Source organism: Candoia aspera, chromosome 18, assembly GCF_035149785.1.
Source record: "Candoia aspera isolate rCanAsp1 chromosome 18, rCanAsp1.hap2, whole genome shotgun sequence".
Classification (NCBI taxonomy): domain Eukaryota; kingdom Metazoa; phylum Chordata; class Lepidosauria; order Squamata; family Boidae; genus Candoia; species Candoia aspera.
Window position 1 is genome coordinate 4,898,486 of NC_086170.1, and position 21,030 is coordinate 4,919,515.

The following is a 21,030-nucleotide window of genomic DNA, read 5'->3' on the forward strand; positions in this document are numbered from 1 at the left end:
TGTCCTCCTTGAGCTAGAAATATTTAACTGTTCTCATTAGCAATCTGCTCACGCTCAGCCCACTCGATTTTGCCTTAATTTGCTTGCAAACAGGTCAGCTGTTTCTCAGTTTCTGCCAGCTTCGGGTGGAGCTCTCCCCCTCTCTGTGGAGGTGACAGGTCCCAGAATTCCAAAGGACACTTGGGCAGGGGATTCTGGGACCTGCAGTCCCTTTATTCCTGGCCATTGCCCCACCAAAAGGGCCATAAGCTACTCAAAAGCACTTCCCATTGTCGCCTCAGGGGAGTTATACAGGTAGTCCTTGCTTAGTGACCACAATTGGGTCCAGAGTTTTGGTTGCTAAGCAAAGCAGTCATTAAGCAAATCTGACCTGATACGGTGACCTCCTTTGCAGCAGTTAAGCAAATCACTGCAGGCCGTGTGGTCGTTAAGCGAATCACGTTCCCTGTTTGTTTTGCTTGCCAGAAGCTGCCGGGAAGGTTGAAAATGGCAATCACGTGACCGTGGGATGCTGCGACGGTCATAAATGCAAAACGGCTGCCGAGCACCCAGATTGTGATCATGTGGCCACAGGGTCACTGCAAAGGTTGTAAATGTAAGAATTGTTTTTTTCAGCACTGTCATAAGTCCAAACTGTCACTAAACAAATGGTTGTTAAGCAAGGACTACCTGTAAAGCAGCTTGGGATGCCTACTAGATCAGTCTTCCACAGCCCCCTCTGGATTACTGCAATGCATCGTTGCTGGGACTGCCCTTGGAGACTGTCAATTTCTGCCCTCAAGGTCCCCCATGGCCAACTTCATACATCAGATGGAGCCATCAATGCCCTTTGCTTGAGTTCAGCATTGCTCTCCTCCTCCTCTCTGGATCTGGCAGCCCTTTGAGGTAGGCCAGGTCAGGAAACACTGTTACTGGTAGCCCCAAGCCCATATATAAAAGGTGTTTCTAAACTTCTTTTTTTCCATACGCTGACAGAATAATTCAGTCCAAGTTTGGAAGGGGCTGTTACCTAGGCTAAATGAAAATTAAATCGTCCAACCTTAGTTTAGACTCAATGGGCGCACCCGATTACGGCTGGGGTGTCTTAAGAAGCAGTAACGCCCGGCCAACCTCATTCCCTGCATTGTGTGCCAACAGACGTGGGGAACCAAAGAATTCTTCTCCCAGGCTGGCTTTGAGTATAGGCGAGGCTGATGGGACTTGTAGTCCAACAAATCTGGAGGTTGCAGTTGAACTTTGTGGCTGGAAAGCCGCACTAAGGCTTGGCTTTTCCAAACCCTTCCATTGGGGGGGGGGGCTGTTAATGTAACTCATCTTCTCACCCAGCAACCCCAGAGGCTGATGGGACTTGTAGTCCAGCAAATCTGGAGGTCGCAGTAGAACTTCGTAGCTGGAAAGCCGCACTAAGGCTTGGCTTTTCCAAACCCTTCCACTTTGGGGGGGGCAACAAAACTCAACTTCTTCCCTAGCAACCCCAGAGAGCGAATTTCCAAACTCCAGAAGCGGGGATGGACTAGGTGCGATCTGAATTCTGCCCAGTAGCCCCCAAACCGGGCACCGACGCCTGGTTTTCTTGGAGAAGCCAAAGGCATCCTTTAAAAACAATTCCCCCGAATGTCAAACTCACACACGGGCCTGCGGGACGTGCCAGCCCCGCCTGTGTCAATGCCTTTTTTGTTGACAAACGCAGCCCACTCAGATTCCAGGGAAAATGCCAAGCGGCCCCCACAGACCTGGCCACAAAGCCTGCCTTGGATGCGAAGCAAAGGTTAAGCTGATTAGCATGCAGCTCAGGTTCGCCTTCCCAGCAAAGGGCAGAAGCTGAAAAATTCGAGGGGTGTGTGTGCGCACGCACACGAGTGTTCCGGCAGGTCAGACCTTCAAAGTGCCTTTGTGCACCAGCTCTCCGTGCCAAATGCAACTGAACGCTTCACTCTGGCATTGTGTTGGAGATGATCTTTAGCACCGGATTCTGGGCTTGATTCCCACTGCGTTGAAGCCCTAACGTGGTTTGCTTTGTGGTCTGACAAACCCAGGTTTGGGGGGCTGGGGATCATGGCTGACAGCGACTGGGAGGGAGAGCTAAGAGGAATATGCTCGACTCTGATCCTTGGCGCTTTAGACGCCCCGGGCAGAATCAAGGGCACTTGGTAGACCCCGCCAATTCCTGGAAAGACGTGGATAGTGTAATGCAGAAAATCTCAGAATTCAAATTTGAAAGGAACCCCCAACTTTTCTTGCAGGAAAAAAATAACAAGGAACAAAGCGGTGCTCACAGCAGCGAGAAATTGGGAGAATGTGCGGGAATGACAAAAGGAATGGTTTATATACCCAATAAAAGTCTCAGTATATATGCACAATAGAAGTTTTAAGGTTCCTAGGCATATAAACATCACGCAGCCTGGCCAAAGAATCACGCTGGGCTTCGAGGGGGGCCTACGTGTCGACCAATGTTGTAAATTAGCAAGGTAGAAAAAGGGGGGGGCTCAGAAACTCAATAGTGTCAGAAAGGTTTTCACCACCCCCACCCCCGTCCGGATGAGGGCAGAAGGTGAAGCTCGGCCAGCTGATCGGGAAAAGGGGGTTCCTGAGCGCATCCATAGGCGCTCCTAAGCTGTACGAGTGGCCCCCGCCTTCGGGGGCACCCAGCTGTAGATCTCCCGGTGGTCTCCCGCCCTGGCTCATCTGGCGAGGCTCCAAGCCCCGTTCTCCGCTCCAGCCTGGCCTGGCTCGCCGCAGCCCGCCCCGACGGGGGCCGGAGAGGCGGCTCGGCTCGGCTCCTCCCGCGGCCAGGGAGGCGAGGCGAGCGCGCCCGGCCCGCGGCGCCGTCCAGCTGGCTCACCCGCTGCCTGCCGCCTGCCCGCGTCTGGGCGCCGCGGATCGATGGCCAGCGCGGGGCTGCAGCTGACCGGCTACTTCTTGGCGCTGGCCGGCTGGGTGGGCGCCATCTGCGCCGCGGCGCTGCCGCAGTGGAAGCACAGCTCCTACGCCGGGGACGCGATCATCACGGCCGTCGGGCTCTACGAGGGCCTCTGGATGAGCTGCGCCGCGCAGAGCACCGGGCAGGTCCAGTGCAAGTTGCACGAGTCGCTGCTGTCGCTGGACGGTGCGTCGGGAGCCTCTCCGGGCGGTGGGGCGCTCTGCACGCGCCCGGGCCCCCTCTCGCCCTTCCCTAACCACGCGCCCCCCTCCCAGCCGCGCGCCCTGCACCCGCGCCCGCGGTGGGGCGCTCTGCACGCGCTCGGGGGCCCTCTCGCCCTTCCCTAACCACGCGCCCCCCTCCCGGCCGCGCGCCCTGCACCCGCGCCCGCGGTGGGGCGCTCTGCACGCGCCCGGGCCCCCTCTCGCCCTTCCCTAACCACGCGCCCCTCTCCCGGCGGTTCCGCAGCCGCTGGGTGTTTCTAGGTGGGGGGTTCGGATTTTTGGCGTTGCGATGGTTTTAACGCTGGGATCGGGTCTCCTCCGAGTTAATTGGTTTTTGCAAGTATTTGGTTGTTTTAGTCGTGCTCGGTTGGACGATTAACATCCTGGCCCGGGGAGTGGCGAGGAGAAGGAATGCCACGGATCGGTCAAGGGAGGAGTGAACCCGCAAGCTTTTGCCAAAATAAATTTGGTGGTCTTCAAGGCGGTTGAAGGTCTTCCTCCTGGTTTTGCTGCGGGAGAAAAAGTGATCTGGCTGGTTAGCTGCCCGTTTGAATTGCTGGAATAGATATGGGGACTTTTCAAAGAACCCCAAACGTGGGTATGGGGGGACATTAACAAAACACCCCAAAGATCATCAGGATAATCGTTGACAAATTGGAGAGGGAGGGGGTGTTTTATATTTTGTGGAAATGAATGGAACACAAGCTTTCTCCATGAGCCCTTCCAGATCGGTCAGCTTACACCTCCCATCATCCCCAGCCACCTTGGGAGCTGGAATCCAACACACCTGGATGGATTGTCCCCATCGGAAAGGTTGAAATGTACAGAAGAATGTAGGAGCTCAGCTCTGGAATTATGATCTGCGGCATTCCTCTTAAAATTCCTGGCAGGGAATGCCACAGTACAGAATAAGATGGATTCATTAAAGCTGTGAAACGGCGAGCCAATAATTTGAACAGTCCCAATTTTTAATAATGAAAAAAAAATCTGGCCATTAAATAAAGCAGAGGAAGTATTTATCTGTCCAGCTAGGAGACAGCCCACAGCTGTCTTTGGCTTACTTCAAAAAGCTAAAACAGGGTCAGATCTGGTTACTTGGATGGGATGGGAGACCACTAGGTAATCAGACTGGGAGGTTTTTTTTAAAAAACATTGAAAAAAGCACTAGCAAGCCACTTTTGTATCAATGCCAAGAAACCCCCATAGGCACCTTAACCAGGTTAAGCTTCAGAGAGATTTTGTCTTTTTGTTAAGCTGATCAACAGTCTATTTTAAAAAAATGTTTTTATCTTGAGATAGGAACAAGGACTAGCTAAAAGTAGGGATTTGTGGCTGGTTCAAAATCTGCCGGAGCGTGCCAGTTTAAATATTTGGGGGGTGGGGGAGAAAGGCCTGTATGTTCTGGAGGGTGCGTCCCCGGGGTCTAGATGCCGCTTGACCGCCCCGCGAGGTCTCGCGTGTGACCTGCTGTTGCCTTGCCTTGCAGTCCACATCCAGACCTCCCGGGCCCTCATGGTGATCTCCGTCCTGCTGGGCTTCGTTGGGACGATTGTCAGCGTGATCGGCATGAAGTGTACCAAAGTGGGGGATGAGAATCCGGTGGCCAAAAGCTGGATCGCGGTTTTGGGGGGCGTCATTTTCCTCCTGGCTGGTAAGAAAGCCTTTGAAAGCACTTTTTAAAAAAAAAACTAACCTGAAAGTTACTTGCAGGGGGAAGGGAAGGGGAGGGAAGGGGAGGGGAGGGGAGGGGAGGAGAGGAGAGGAAGAAATTAAAAGAGGAGGGAGAGGGAGAAGGAAAGGAAAAGAAAAGAAAAAGGGATGGGAAAAGAGAAAAAAGAAGGAAGGAGAGAGGGGGAAGGGAAGGGAAAGTAGAAAAAGGAAGGAAAGGAAGAAAAAGAGAAAGGAAATGGGAAGGAAAAGACATTCTCCTTTCTTATTTATTTCACACTTTCTAACATTTTATATTCTCAGGGTGGTTGTTCACAATTTAAAAATTGTCCTAAAAGTTTCAGATGAAGTAGCATTTAATTTCACTCATCGGTTTTCCCTGCTCTTCTTTTAACTCTGCAATCATCATCCTTCTTAAGAGAGAGTCTGTTCATCTCGCAATGTCCATGTTTTTACCCGATGCTGGTCAAGGGCCAAAACAGAGATATTCTCGAGTTCTTTCAGGGTGGGTGGCCACATTCTGGTCAGGGGTGTGTGAGAAGCAGGGGTCGAAATTCCTCTTGTGGGAGGGTTTGCGGGAACCCTGGGGCGGGGGGGGGGGAGGAGCAGGTTTTTCATCCAGGAGGGCAGCAGGCGGGGGGGGGGGGGGGGGGAGCTGCGTGGCCGGTGCGATTCTTTCTTTTCACTGCTGCACTGGGGTCTCCTCCTTATCTCTGGAAGGCTACAGTGTGATTTTAGGATGGGAAGTCCTGGCTTTGAAGGGCAGCAGAAGAAATCCTGAAGAAGGGAGGGAGGGAGGGAGGGAAGGAAGAAAAAGAAAGGAGGGAGGGAGGAAAAGGAAGCGAGGGGAGAAAAGGAAAGATTGGGAGGGAGGGAGGGAAAGAAAATAAAAGGACGGAGGGGGGAGGGAGGAAAGGCAAGGAAAGGGATAGAAAAAAGGGAGGGAGGGAGGAAAAGAGAGGGAGGGAGGAAAGGAAGGAAGGAAGGAAGAAAAAGGGAGGGAGGGAAAGAGAAAGAGAGAGAGAGAAAGAAAAAGAGGAAGGAGGGGAAAGGAAAGGAAAGGGGACAGGGGAGGGAGGGAGGAAGGAAGAAAAAGGGAGGAAAGGAAAAGGAAAAGGAAGGCCACAAAGAGAAGCCCACTGGCAAATGGATGGATTGAGCCCAACTGGTGTTCTATGGAGTGGGGGTTTGCTTCCCCCCCCCCCCCCAGGACAAGGGGAAGCGCATCCCATTGAAACCATCTTCCTTAGCAGGCTTTCACTTTGCCATCAAATTGGGCTGTTGGGAAACGGTGGGAGGAAAGACCTTTCGTGGCACTGCTATTGTTCAGTTGACCATCTTACCCCCCAGATAAGGGGAGGCCTCCCCTACAAACTCATAACTTGGCTTCTGATTTTATTTTCTAGTCAGAACGGGATAATTTCCCCCCGTTTCTCTATCGCAGGGCTGTGCACAGCGACAGCTGTTTCATGGTACGCATCGCGAGTGACATACGAATTTTTCAATCCCAGCACCCCTATGAATGCCAAGTGAGTATGGGTTGCATCGAGGGAATCCGTCCGGGTTGGATTTTCTGCAGCTCCTAGTTTGGGAATTCCCCCCACCTTTTAAAAAATTATCACCAAGAAAAACTTACTTCCCCATCTCAAAAAACAGGTTTTCTGCAAGGTTGCTAGTGTAACACATCTGAAGAATGGCAGGTTGATGAAAGCTGATCTGAAAGGTTCAGCCAAAATACAGTATAGGTAGATTTAGATAATAGAGTTTTGGTTAGCTGAGTAGAGCTTCCATCTTCAAGAGCACGTTATCTCTGAAGGCAAGAGAATGGGAAGCAAGTAAAACAGCGGCCTCAAAAATGGCACGAGAGAGCATTGGGTTAGACCTGCATGGATGCCACAGAATTGCCCTTTGAAGACACAGAGAAGACTGGGTAGCCATCTGTTCAAAAAGCGGTAGTAATTTTGCACCAAGCTGGGGTCAGACTAGATGAACTCTGCAACCCTTCCGACTGTATGACTCTCATAGCCTGCTTATTACCAGAAGGCAAAACAGGGACAGCCATGAGAATGGAAGCAAGCACGAAATTTAAAAAGACAAAAACAAACACCCACCATTCTTTTCAAGCATTTAACTTACCCGCTGCAAGGCTTTTCAAAAATACTTTGAAAAGGCTTCTTTCACATGACTGCCAAGAAAGTTACATGGATGTGTATCCCCCTGGAGTCCCACAGAGGTAACTTTAAGATCAACTGGTCATTAACTGGCCTTGAACGATCTCACAGTTTAAAGCAGAATCAGGTTTGGCTTGATGGGAGACCACCAGGAGATCCCAGGAAGGTAAACTGAAAAAACATCCCAGAATTTAATGGGCCTATGATCCCCCCTCCAACTTCATTTCATTTCTGCTGAAGACCAGTGGATAGTCAGGTTTCTCAGAAGCCAAAAGAGCCATCAAATTCACAGTAAATTAATAACCAGCCTTGCTGTGATCATTGTTAGATATCATCCTGTTCTTAAGGAAGTTGGTTTCTTCTAGGTATGAATTTGGACCAGCTATGTTCGTTGGATGGTCAGCGGCTAGTTTGCTGCTGCTGGGTGGCAGCTTCCTGTCCTGTTCCTGCCCCAAACCGGAAGAGAGGGGTCAGCAATATTATCGCCAGTCACAGCCATCGACCACGAGAGAGTATGTCTAGGCTCCATTGCGTAGATCTCTTCTTTTTGACACAGTGGGACCTTCCTAAAGGCGGCTGGTCATGTCAAAGTATGCCCATTCTCAACGCTCTGTCTCGAGCAGGGGGGTCAGACTAGATGTCCTCTGGGGATCCTTCAAATTCCGCAATTCTCAGGGTTGCTTTTGGTACCGGGGGGTGGGGGGCTTCCCAATTCACACCTTTTCCCCAGCTTTGCAAAAAAAACAAACAAACTGCAGGGTGGGTGTCCCCAGAATAAATTTGGTCCCCCCCACCCCCCCAGCTTTATCTGCATGTCTAGTTTGGCGGCTAACAGCCCTCTTATTCTTTCTATTTTTCTGTCTTTCCCCCCTTGCTTTTTCAGGCCCACTGTAAAAAAATCAATACGCAATCAATGTGTGTAACACCTTCCGATGTCCAGTGCTGGGAAGCCCAAACAGGCTGTAGTAAGGACCTTTAAAAAAACAGTTTCCCAAGATTCAGGCTGTCTCTTTCGGGGAAAGTGAAAAGGAAGAAAAGACAAAGGCCATTTTTGTAGAATAAGCAGCTTTTTCGCTTTTCCCTTGGTCCTGCCTTTATGCCTTTGATGAGATGGTTTTCGACTTCCAAAAAAAAATAAATTCTTGTATTCGGTTGATTTGTACTAAAAGGTGTCTTCTTAAAATGTTTTTATTGCCAACTCTTGAAAGTTCACTGTGTCTTTTCTGGACTACCATTATACTGTGGAACTAAGCCAGTACTGATTACCCTGACCTGCAGCGACTCTCCATAACAGGGGCTGTTCTAAGGAGCAGCTCTTAAGTCAGAAATTTGCCTTATAATAATTCAGACACTTGGTCCATCTAACCTAGTATTGCCAACACTGACTGGCAGCCGCTCTCAGGATTTCAGATGAGAGTCCCAGCTGAGCCCAGAAGTGCCAGGAATTGATCCTGGAGCTTTCTGACTTTCCCGTAAGACATGGGAATGTAGGAAACTTCCTGAGATGAGCTGGGTCCCTCTGCCCCAATATTGCCAGCACGGACTGGCAGCCACTCTCAGGATTTCAGATGAGAGTCCCAGCTGAGCCCAGAAGTGCCAGGAATTGATCCTGGAGCTTTCTGACTTTCCCGTAAGACATGGGAATGTAGGAAACTTCCTGAGATGAGCTGCGTCCCTCTGCCCCAATATTGCCAGCACGGACTGGCAGCCGCTCTCAGGATTTCAGATGAGAGTCCCAGCTGAGCCCAGAAGTGCCAGGAATTGATCCTGGAGCTTTCTGACTTTCCCGTAAGACGTGGGAATGTAGGAAACTTCCTGAGATGAGCTGTGTCCCTCTGCCCCAATATTGCCAGCACGGACTGGCAGTGACTCTCCAAAGTTTCAGCTAAAAGTCTTCCATAGCCCAACCAAGAAGTGTCAAGAATTGAACTGGGGACTCGATATGCAAAACGGGTTTTCCCACCAACTTGCAACGGCTTCTAATATTTTGGGAAGCTGCTTGGTAACAGTTCAGAAGCTTGGTCTAGCTAAGCCAGGGTTGCAGACACTGGCGGGCAGCCTCTTGGCAAGATCTGAGGCAAAAGGCTTTCCAGCCCTACCTGAAAAGGATGCTGACTGGGGAATTCTGGGCGTTGAGGTCCACACATATCTGAAAGTTCCCATGGTTGAGAAACACTGCTCTGGTGATTAAAAGACTAAATCTGGGGCTCTCTATGTGCGAAGCTACTACAGCTACTCCAACCAGGTTCCTTTTTGTCACACACATACTGTGAAGGTCTGTCTAACAGCCTGGGAAAGTGAGAAAGAGACTCCAAGCAATTCCAACTGAATTATGCTAGGTATAAGTCGATCTGGAGAACTGCTTTGACGGTTCTCCAGATTGACTTATACCTAGCATAATTCAGATGGAATTGCTCAGTCTTTCTCACATTTGCCCCCTCCCCAGGCAAGGGAACCTTTTCCCTAATGCTTGAAATTGACCTCAGCGGAAGCCATTGGCTGAAGATAAAGCCAATCAAACAGGCAATTAGAGCATCTTTTTCTACAATTTTCCAGTTTTTATTCTTGCTTCGGGGCCTTAGGGGTATTGAAAAGTAAATGCCCTGTTTCATGCTTTCAGCTTCTTCTGAGGCTGAAAGGAGGCAATGCTTAGCTGAGATGGGCTGAGGTGGGAAAACTAGGTGGGACCAGACCTGAGTTAATATTGGATGGGGCACCACTTGGAAATCCTGGAGTGGGAGACTAGCCTGGGAAGTTGAAAACAGCATCCAGAAGGGAGACTAGCAAAACACTGCACTCCATGATGTCACCAGGAGTCCGAGGTGACTCAGAGATTTCTTTCAAGGCTTAAAAACTGAAAATCATTCTCAAATGATGAAGAACCAGGCTGCCCATTCTCAGGGATGGAAGAGTGGCTGGTTTTTGTTGGCACAGTTCAAGAGGACTTAGGAGACCTTGAAGATGCTGAACCCACAGCTTGCATAAGTAAAGATAAAGGTAAAGGTTTCGCATGACATTAAGTCCAGCCGTGTCCGACTCTAGGGGGCAGTGCTCATCTCCATTTCAAAGCCGAAGAGCCGGCGTTTGTCCGAAGACACTTCCGTGGCTGTGTGGCCAGCATGACTAAACGGAACGCCGTTACCGCATAGCCCAGTTAAAAGTTTGCAAATCAAAAAAAGTGGGCAGAAGTGCGAGAAGACGTTCTAGACAATCAGGGACCCAAGTCTTGATCCATTATGAGCCAAGAAGTGTGATGGTTACATAGCCTGCTTTCAGTGATGCCATCAAAAGAGGGGGTCAGGCCCATCTCACCTGGAGTATGGGATGTATTATGACCCACGGAATGAAATCTCCCCCTCTCTCCACCCCTAAGACTTCTTAAAATAAATGAAGAGTTTTTTATTAGCATCTGAAATGGCGCAGAGGTACCAAACTTAGAGATTGGAAAGGGAGTATAAACAATCAAGCAGCAATCAAAGTGGACAATGCCAGCCTGGGGCACGTAACATTGCCTCTGATTTCCATCCCACCCTGCGTGCACATAAAGCTGGTGTCGAAGTTGGAACTGACCCTGGGATTGTGTATCAGGGGTGGTCAAAGAAGTCAAGATGGCTGTCGCAAGGATGCTCATTCTGGCAGCCATCTTGACTTTTTTGACCACACCTGCACACAGTCCTGAAGCAACCACGCTGCTGTTGGGCTCTTCAAACTTGGTGGCTCAACCCAACCTCCTTTTTAAAAACTTTTGGGAGACGGGGAGGGAGCTGGGCTATGCAGGAAACGCTCATTAATCTAATCTGTCTGCACAATTTGATGCCACGAAAAAACAGCTGGAGTGGGAAGGGCTGCAAAGTTCCCCTGTGGTTTTCAGCCTCCAGTTGGGGCTTTATTTAGCTAATTGGGACTTTTTCTCTAAAAGAACAATTTTCTGCAAGAAAAACACTGCAGAGCATTATTGTAGACACACATCTGTTGTACACCATATGCAACTGCTCTGAGATTTTTAATGGGAAGATGTATTGAAATATTTTCCATCAGCAAATGAATAACATCTGAAAATCCCTTCTGTCCTCTTGCAGGATATTTCTGAAGTGTTAGGAGCCAATCAGCCCTTCTTTCTGTGAGAATCCGGCTGCCACACCCTGAGCGTCAACACAAAGTGTCCGCACTTTGCTGGCAATTGGGATTATTTTTTTAAAATTGTCTGCATGTGTGGAAACTGCCTCGTAGACTTTTTTTCCCAAACAAACTTCTCAAAGGCCCTCTAGCGTGATGCAGCGGCAAACGAGGCCGATACCATTGAGGTGTTTTGAAAAAGGCAGCATTCCCCATTGCATAATCCATTTCTTTTTCTTACTGTTTGGGGAACCATATGAAATGTCCTCCTAGAAAGCTGTTGTTTTTTTTCCAGAATTGACACTGAATCACCAGCAAACTAACTGTTTTCTCTTCCTGGCCTGGAAATTAGATTGTCAATGTTGCAATTGCTTGTAAGAATATTCAACAACATTCCCATTTCAGAAGTGTGAGGGAAAGGCCTGGTGGTTGCCGGTGATTAAACTAAGATTCTGCAAGCCAGTTGAGATATTTGCAGCCAGAAAAGAAATCAAGTTTTAGGACCTTATTTGTAGGGATTCAAGATCAAGATTTTTAAAAGTAAAAGGAAAGAACATAAAGTTGGTTTATTGGAGCAAGGTTAAAATAGATAGGTTGTTATCTCTGGTAACCCTTAATGGACTTTTGCTGAATGACAAGGCTTTAATGAATTTACAGATAAAATAGGAGACGGGATATGTAGATAAGAGATGGGATTTGGGAGGAAGAGATCATTTGTTGTATTTTAAGAAAAGGTGATAAATTACTAAATTATTCATACTTGTGACGAAGGGGGGAGTCAATTCTTTATATATTTCTGTTCTTTTTTCTTAACTATATTTGTATTTCCGTTTCCTTTTCTCTTCCTCTTTTTTCTTTTCTGCATTTTCTCTGTTCTCTTTTTATTCTTTCCTTTTGGTATTGGTTCTTATCTTTTTAATTGCAATGTTTAATACAATTATTATTTTAAAAAAAGAGGCGTTCGCAGCCGGCAACACATTTGCTCTTCAAAATTCTCCATTTCCCCCCCCGCGCAGACATCTTTTCCAACAGTTTTACTGGAAGAAGGATGGATTGAACCACCACTGGGCTGGCATCTCGTGCCAAGTTTCTGAAGATGTCAAACTCCACCTTGGACGTCTTGGCGCTTTCTGACCCATAACCATTTTAATTGCGAAGAAGCCCATCACATGTTAAACCCCACAGCAGGACCAACATAAGAAGAAAAACTTAACCCAAATTTGGATCCTTTAAATCATGGGAGCGGGGAGTGTTAAATGCCGCCTTCTGGGATGCCAGCTGATTTTTCAGCCTGTTTTCCTGGCCTTAACCCCAAAATAATAAAATACTGGATTTGTTTACCCCAATTTTTGGCATTCCCTCCAGACAGCCTTTCGATTCCCTTTCACAAATAGGAGCAGCTCCTTGGTTCATTCATCGTCAAGGTAAATTTCTACTGTTTTTCAGCAAGAATGGGAGACAGAGAGGGCCTCGTTCTGCAGAATGCAGATTTTTGCACACATGCACACATTTTTTTTTTCCAGCCAGCAATTGAGACAGAGGGAGAGATGGGTGCAAAGGTGACGCACACTAGCTGTAGAAACATAAAAAAGCTGGGTTTTGGAAAAAGTTGGGGAAGCTTCCTAGAGGGTTTTGAGCTGTTCACCAGTGGAACTGACCACCATGAGAATATCTTCATTTATCGGAATATTTCCAGTTAAAGTCCAATGCAACTGCATGGCTCCAGTTTAAGAAAGAAAGACACCAAATTCAGGGCATTCTGAAAATAAGGTTCTAATTAAAACCACAAATATTTTTCTTAGGTAGGACACAAATGAAAGGTACCGTAATTTATTAAGATGATGTACTATAATAAATTAGGATTCATTAAGTTAGGGTACGTTTTGGCTGGCGGTAGCAAGAATCAGTCTGGCACAGTGTTGGAAAAGAGGAATTGTGCCATTAATACAGGATTGGGAGATTAGAACTGAAGAATACGCAGCTGTGGAAAAATTCACAACAAAAGTCTAAGCAAATTCAAGCAGGAATTATGTACAGATTGCGTATATATAACACATATATACTTAGCTAGCAAGGCAAGCTAAGACACTTCGAATGTGGTTTTTTAAGAAAAAGAGAAACTGTTTCAATAATAATAATAATAAAACTGATCCAAACAGAAATGAGTAATGCTCTCCAAACTACAGTATAAAAATATTCAAGTAACAATTTAGTGGCTCAGGAAAAATAAAAGGGAGGAAGGGGGGAAGAAAGGGAAGGGGCTACCAGAATGCCCTTTTTATTTTTATTTATTGATGGTTTTGGCTTTTTAATTTTTTTTTCAAAATCCCTTAAGCATCTATATGTTTCCTCTCCTTTCCTTTCCCTTTCCTCCCTTCCTGCCTCCTTCCTCCCTTCCTTCCTCCCTTCCTTCCTTCCTTCTTTCTTTCTTTCTTTCTTTCTTTCTTTCTTTCTTTCTTTCTTTCTTTCTTTCTTCCTCTTTCCTTCCTTCCTTCCTTCCTTCCTTCCTTCCTTCTTTTTTGCTGGCATGTTTTACCTAGCCATTAAAAAAAGAAATGTTTTAAAAAGCCACCCAAAATTTCAATTGTTTTTTTTTAGATTACATCCCTTTCAACCAGGAATAATATTTGAGAGACGACCTCATTGCATTCATGCGGTTGGAGATACATTGAAATTAATGCTTTATTTAAAGACATTGTTCCATTTTGGTAAGAAGCAATGACATGCATTAACTCGACTGAGAGATTTAATATTTTCAGTTCTGGACAAAGAAAAGGGATGCATAGGCAAAAGACTTAATGTTTAGCATCGGAAGCACAAAAATATGGTTCCAAACTATTCTGTGGTTTGCAGAATTGATTAATCGATTAATTGAATTGATTTGCAGATCAGCTATGAATCACTGTAATATATTGATGTCTTTAAATATACATCTTGTAAGCTTTTATATTTTTTTCAGCTTTTTTCCACTTCTTTTATAACTTTGTGGTGCTTTTCCTCTTTGTTTTTTGCCCTTGGTTAATCTTTTCAAAAATCTCTTCTAAAAAAAGAAAAGAAAAGTAAGCTTTGAAGCTGCTGACTATATCGCGATAGTGATTTAAGTACGAGGGGCAGCCCCATCCATGCTCAAATAAATAAATAAATATACTCTTAACCGGAGAGTGGGTTAGACTAAATGACCTCTAAGACCTCATCCAGCTTTTTAAATTGATTGTCCTGCAATATTGGCTTGAAGTTTGGGCTTCAACTGTCCTTTAAACACCAACATTTGCATGCCATAAAAATATCTACAAAATTGCAGTTTGTCTTCCCTTGTGAAGTATGACCATGATGGCCTTTTCCTTCATTTGCTATGCCAATCCCATCTGTTCGGATTCAAAAATAATTTTTGCAACATGCTTTAACAACCTCATCCGGTAGATCAACCTTAGATCCCTGCCTGGGAAATGAAATATACCAAACGATGTGGTTGCTATGAAATTTGGTTCAACTGGGGCTAGCCTACAAGCTGCTTTCATCCCTGGCCAGGCGGTGTGGATGATGGGAATTGGAGTCCATCTTAAAAATCGTGCAGCTTACCCTTGGCTCTACCAGTGACAGCTGCGATTAGTCCAGCAGCCAATCCACAGGTCTATGTTATCTAAAAACCAAAATTTGCAAATTCATTATAGCAAAAGTGTCATTTTTATGCTCCAGATTGTAGGATTTTTTTTTTTTTTGCAACTATAAAACCCATGGTGGGGGCAGCCAGGTAGCTTTATCCACTCGTCATCCTTCACAACTAGATGGAGATTTTTCTTCTTCTATTCTCTTTTCAACATTTTCTTAGATTTTCTTAAATTTTAATTTAATTTAAAGTTTGAATGTTCCTAAATTTCCAACCTTTCTTAGATGGAAACCTGACTTTTGCCCCTTGATATGACTTGCTCAATTTCTGTTGGCACATTTTTATTGTTTTAAGCTTTATAGTGGAGCAATGGAACCCAACTCTCCAGAATGGATCTCCCAGTTTTTGTGAAATATGCCCCAAAACTGGAGATTATATTCTCTGATACTGTTGGAGCCGGCTGGTTTGGAGAAAGCAGATCTAATAATTAAACTTTAAAAACAAAAACAAATTATGCACAGAATGGAAGGGACTTTCGAGATCTGGTCTGGTGCGCAAAGGCAAAATCAGCATTGTAAAGGTAGATTTCTATCTGAGCAGCTTTGCATTTTCATGCCTGCGTAATTTAGATTTCCTGAATTTTGTGGCTTGAAGGGACGGTCTTGCACGGGGAGAACAAAACAACGCCAAGCTTTGCTCCCTCTGAGCAAAGGATTGTGTTTTTTCATCCTGCCAGACAGACTGAATTTTTAAACCAAAGTTGTTTTCCTACGCTTTTCCCCCCCGAAGACAATGTTAGATTGCAAATTCCCTGCAGAACCATGATTGCTGCCCTAGATCCAGTTAGGGGAGAATGCACTGAATTTAGTGAGATTTCTTTCTTGACTTCTACAGACCAACTACAAGTCTATCTTCCCCACCACCCAACAGAGGGGGATGCGTGTGTCATGCGGTCAGCCAGTAGCCACCAGCCATCAACGAGGATAGAAGGCACATTCTGGCACATTGGGAAAATACCTTTGACTATACAGGTAGACCTTGATTTGAATGGTTGTAAGTCTTTAGTGACTGCTCGAAGTTATGACAGCGCTGAAAAAAATGACTTACGACCGGTCCTTGAACTTACGACAGTCACAGTGTCCCTGCAGTCATGTGATCAAAATTCAGGCCCTTGGCAACTGGCTCGCATTTACGATGGTTGCGGACTCCAAGTGTCCTAACAGTCAGGAACCACGCTGAGACGAGGAGCAGGTCTCTAGTGTTTATTGCTGCTACATAAGACAGAAAATCCTAACAAACTGAAGAAGCGTGGGAAAACCCAGACAGATAAACCCCAAAAGCTAAGGCGGGTCTGATCTGTGTCTCTTTGAATGGCTGCTTAATTCCTCAGTGCTACGCATGCGTTTTCCCCCCTGGATAGAGGCCCCCTCCTGCTCGCCATCAGTACTCATGACACCAAGGGTCCCATGATAACTATTTGCAACCTTCCCAGCTGGCTTCCGACAAGCAAAGTCAGTGGAGGAGCTGGGTTCACTTAATGACCGCAGTGATTCACTTAACGACTGTGGCAAAAAAACGTCATAAAATCAGGCATGACTCACAACTGTCTCGCTTAGCAACAGAAGTTCCAGTCCTAATTGTGGTCATAAGTCGAGGACTGCCTGTAAAATAAAGGAGGAAGGAGGAAAGTATCAGTGGTTGCATATTGGCTTTTGGGGGAGAAATCCCCAGCAATTTACAACTGGAATTAGTTGGTGGGGTAGAGTTGTCCTGAAAAAAAAAGGCATTATTTTGGCTTCCTGCAGCTCTGGAAATGGCAGCCACTTTGCAGCTGGTGTGTTTCTCCGTCGCTCTGCTTTCCACTGTGTTTCTGGGGGCAGCTACGTGGTCGGACTGCTGGGTAGTGAATGCTGATGATAGCTTAGAGGTAAGTGCAGTGACAATGCCCCGAGTGGGAAGCTGAAATCTCTCTCCCTTAGCTGTTGCATTTTTCTCTTCCATGTCTTCCCACCACTCTGCAGCCTCCCTGGCTACTTTTCCTTCCTCCTTGGAAAAAGTCCTATCGAAGAAGTTCCTGTGGATTAAATGGAAAGGGGGGAAGTCAGAGAGGCTGCAGATGGTGGGAGAGAGGATGATCATTGTGTGTTTCTGCCCCACATCTTCCCATTCCTCTGCAGCCTCCCTGGCTGCCCTTCCCTCCTGATCAGAAAAAGACCCATAGGAGAAATTCCCTTGGATTGAATGGAAGGGAGAGAAGCCAGGGGGGCTGCAGATGGCTGGAGAGAGGATGATCATTGTGTGTTTCTGCCCCACATCTTCCCATCCCTCTGCAGCCTCCTTGGCTGCCCTTCCCTGAAAAAGTCCCATAGAAGAAATTCCCCTGGATTGAGTGGAAGGAAGAGAAGCCAGGGAGGCTGCAGATGGCTGGAGAGACGATGGTGCAATTAAAGACAGAACATCCATACACACATTTTAGTAACTTCACCCCTTAATCAGGGCACACTCACCTGATTCTCTTTTCCATTTCAGAAGCCGTCGCTTTTTCAGCACAGTGCCGAACGGTTTAACACAATGCTAAACTAGCATCTAGCAAAGTTGATTGACAGTTGATTGTCAACACAGCCTGCTTTCTTCTTGTTCTGGTTTAATTTTCTCTTTGTCTGGTGTGAGCTGCCTTGAGAATATGGCGTAGGACTAACTGGCATCACCATCATCCATACGTATACAACGCCGATACATTACAACTTCCAAGGTTCTTGGGAAGAACTCGATGCAGATGAAGGCCCCCACCAGCTAAAGAATTGGCAGCTGTGATTTCATGTTGTTGTGCATAATAATAATAATAATAATAATAAGCCACATCACCTTTCATCCTTAGGTCAGCCACAAATGCCAGGGACTTTGGAGAAAGTGTGTCACTAACATGCAAGATGGCATTAAGACCTGTGACCAGTACGATTCCATTTTAGCAGAACACCCCAGTAAGTTGTTTAACTCAGCAAAAGATACTTGATCCATTCGGAACAACATTGCCAACACGGACTGGCAGCACCTCTTCAGAGATTCAGCTAAATGTCTTTCTTGATGCTCCCAGAAGTACTGGGATTGAGCCCTAAACCATTAGTGCACCCCCAAATGGCTCCTAATAGATTAAGAAGGCTGCTGTTTCATATGGAAGCTCTATCATTTACTTTAGCACTGCCAGCCCTGACTGGCAGCAGTTGTCCAGTTTTTTAGGCAGGAGTCTTCCCTGCCTGGAGGATCAGGGCTTGAACAGGGGAAATGTGAGAAGCCAGGGAGGCTGCAGACCACTGGAATGTGCTGACACAGGCCGGCAGTAGCTGTCTGGGGTTTCAGAAGAGTCCATCTCGGTGTTAACCTAGAGATCCTGGAAATCCAAACAGGAACTCTGTACCCCAAGTAGAGGCTGTACTTCTGAGCTACAGCATTTATGTTAAAACATATGAATTTATAGTGCGTTATTCCTTGGTCCATCTAGCCCAATATTGCCAACGCTGACTGGCAGCCGCTTTTCAAGATTTTAGGCAGGAATTTTTCCAGCCTTCTCCCATGGATGGAGATTTCCAGGAGTGAAATCAGGAGATCCTCTTGCAGGATCTATCAGCTCGACAGCTACCCCCTTTCCTGCCTTGGGATCTTACCCCGATTTGCAAATAACCCTGGTTTGGAATGTGTGGGTTGGTCACACCAAAGGATGACCAGATGTGAGAAACTGACTGGCCAGCGAGAGATGTGGGCTAGGCCGGGTGAGCAAATGTCCCTCTGTATTTTAACTTCACCGTTGGTTCTTCTGCAGTGAAAATTGTGGTGACGAGGGCTTTGTTGATCACTGCCGACATGCTTTCGGGATGCGCCCTGGTTCTGCTGGTGGCGGGACTTGACTGCATCAAGTTCTTCCAGGATGAGCCACAAATTAAGCAGAAGATGCATTACGCCTCCGGATTGGCCCTCGGGATTGGAAGTAAGCATTTTCTATGGCTTTGCATACCTAATGCTTAGTGGTAGAACCGGGTAGGCGCCGAGGCAGCGCGACTGCGACAATGCCGTGTCTCACGATGGAGCCCACTCTATGCATCCTTTCTGAACAATGCCTGGCAGAAGAAGATCTTTTTTGCTTTCTGCTCTGTTTATCCATTTCTTGCAAAGGGAATCACCGTGAATGTCAAGAAAACCCTCTAGGGGGGACGCAGAAGTCTGCACTCATACTATGATGAGTTGATCAAGGTGTGTGGATGAATTACTGTTTCCCATCAATTACTGTTCTCTCCAGGCTTCCAGGCTTCCATCAAACCCCAGGAGATGGCCCCAGGAAGGAATCTGGGGTTTCCACATTTTGAGATCTGGAAGAGGTTAATTCCTTTGCTCGATTTCTGGATGGCGTTTTGCCTGAAATGACAACGGTCCTCTTTCTTGACCCCACCCCACCACAGGTGTGCTCGGGCTGGTGGGCTCCCTCTGGTACGCCGTCAGCGTCTACATGGAGAGAGCCACCCTTGTGCCGCACAGCGTCTTCTTGGATGCCCACCAGGACTTTGGCTGGTCTTGCTGGCTAGGACTGATCGGCTCGGCAGGAAACTTTGCGGCGTGCATTATCCTCTTGTGCTGCCTTCATTGTTCCTACACAGGTCAGTGAAATGGGCGCAGAGACATCCTTCCTGCATTGGTAGGGCTTTTCCCAAATCATCCCACACTTCTCCAAGACCAATTTTGGACTATCTACCTACCTACCTTCCTACCTACCTACCTACTTATCTATCTTCTATTTATCTATCAGATTTATACGGCCACCCATCTCACAAACAAGTGAGTTTTTATATCTACCCAGCCGCTGGATTTCTGAAGCAGTGTAGCTTCAAAACAGAGCAATGAGCATTAATCCATTAATCCATTAATCCATTAATCCATTAATCCATTAATCCATTCATTCTAGCTACCCCACTCTAAAAGACGAGAGGAACCAGTGAAATCTCACCTCTGTTAACAGCTCAGTAGGTACTCCAGGGAAAGATGTATTCTTTTCTCTCAGCCTCAGTCAGTACCCACCATGTCTGCAACCCTGGCCTACTTTACAAGGTTGTTGTCAGTTTTGCAAAGCAACACCTGAAAAACACTTCATGGGCTTGATTCGTTCATTGCCCTATACCAGGGCATGTTTAGGAGCTGTGAGCTGTAGCGCTCCATTTCCTGACATTTTAGTATTAGGTATGTTTGCCCCCTTGAGAATTAAAAAGGGTGGGATCATGATGATGGTGATTTTGGACGGTCGCAGGAAACTGCTGATAATAGGGGAACAGCATTGGGAGGTCCATGGCTGACACTTTTTGACACTTGTGGGGCGTGTGTGTGTTAACAGTGGGAAAACTACTATTGCTTCTACATTTAACACCCCTATATGCCGACAGGAATTCTGGGAGTTGAAGTCCTCACATGCCGGCTGGGGAATTCTGGGAGTTGAAGTCCACCCGTGCTGGCTGGGGAATTCTGGGAGCTGAAGTCCACGTATCTTAAAGTTGCAAAGGTTGAGAAACACGGCCCTAAAATTCTTGGCCTTGGGGTTGGTGAGCCACGGAGGCCCCTGTATTTCTGGGGTGTGTTTTTTTCCAAACGCATGCAATCTTTGTGTTCTTATTTTCTATCTTTTTCAATGGAAGCCCTGCAGAATCGTCCTAGACTTGTGCAGCTAATGATAATGATAATCATAATCTCTCAGTGCTTTTGATGCTTTGAGGTTGAGAGTGCAATGCAAACAGACTGCAGTGGATTGGCCAAAATCCCTGCAAAGCAGACCCCGCCTTTGTGGGGTGCCAACTCAGCTGCTGCGCTGGCAGCCCATCGCAAACTGACATTTGCTTCCTCGTTGCTAAACAGGAGCTGCCCCAGGCAGGAAGCCTCGAGGTGCCCCCCCACCTTCACAGAGGGCCTCCTGCAGGATGTATGCGGTTGCTTCCCGAGTGTGACCTGCGGATCGCGGATCGGTGCTTGGAGATCCTGTCTCCCACATCCCGGCGTTGGAGGGAGATGCTTTGAAAGAGACAAATGCCAGGCTTTCTCTGTCTCCCCTCGCCCTAAGCTTGGAACACAACCCCAGCCTGTCCAAACAGGCATTTCGAGCCCCTGCATTGGCACCTGCCTGCAATTTTCTTTTGCATCGCTTGCCTAGATGGCCTTCAACGTCTGCAGATCCCCTGGGATCTAAACCTTGCCAGCTTTTGCATTTTGCAACTTGGCGGGGCCTGATGTTGGCAAGCCAGACAGCTTGTTTTGGGAGAGAGGGAGATACAAGGAGGCATCCCCGGGCATTAA

General features: G+C 47.0%; 2 protein-coding genes across 2 annotated transcripts; both read left to right on the forward strand.

Annotated features, from left to right (window-relative positions):
- The first annotated feature begins 2,875 nt into the window (after positions 1–2,875).
- CLDN19 (claudin 19) lies at positions 2,876–8,139 on the forward strand. Its single transcript, XM_063317354.1, has 5 exons — positions 2,876–3,106; positions 4,631–4,795; positions 6,257–6,341; positions 7,349–7,495; positions 7,867–8,139. Exons 1-5 carry the CDS (start codon positions 2,884–2,886, stop codon positions 7,904–7,906), a joined length of 660 nt encoding a protein of 219 aa, XP_063173424.1. The 5' UTR covers positions 2,876–2,883; the 3' UTR covers positions 7,907–8,139.
- An 8,380-nt stretch (positions 8,140–16,519) lies between these two features.
- LOC134507177 (claudin-16-like) lies at positions 16,520–20,754 on the forward strand. The gene is made up of 5 exons (XM_063317670.1): positions 16,520–16,633; positions 17,585–17,687; positions 18,524–18,688; positions 19,158–19,352; positions 20,657–20,754. The coding sequence occupies exons 1-5, from the start codon at positions 16,520–16,522 to the stop codon at positions 20,752–20,754; spliced, it is 675 nt and encodes a 224-aa protein (XP_063173740.1).
- Positions 20,755–21,030: the final 276 nt, after the last annotated feature.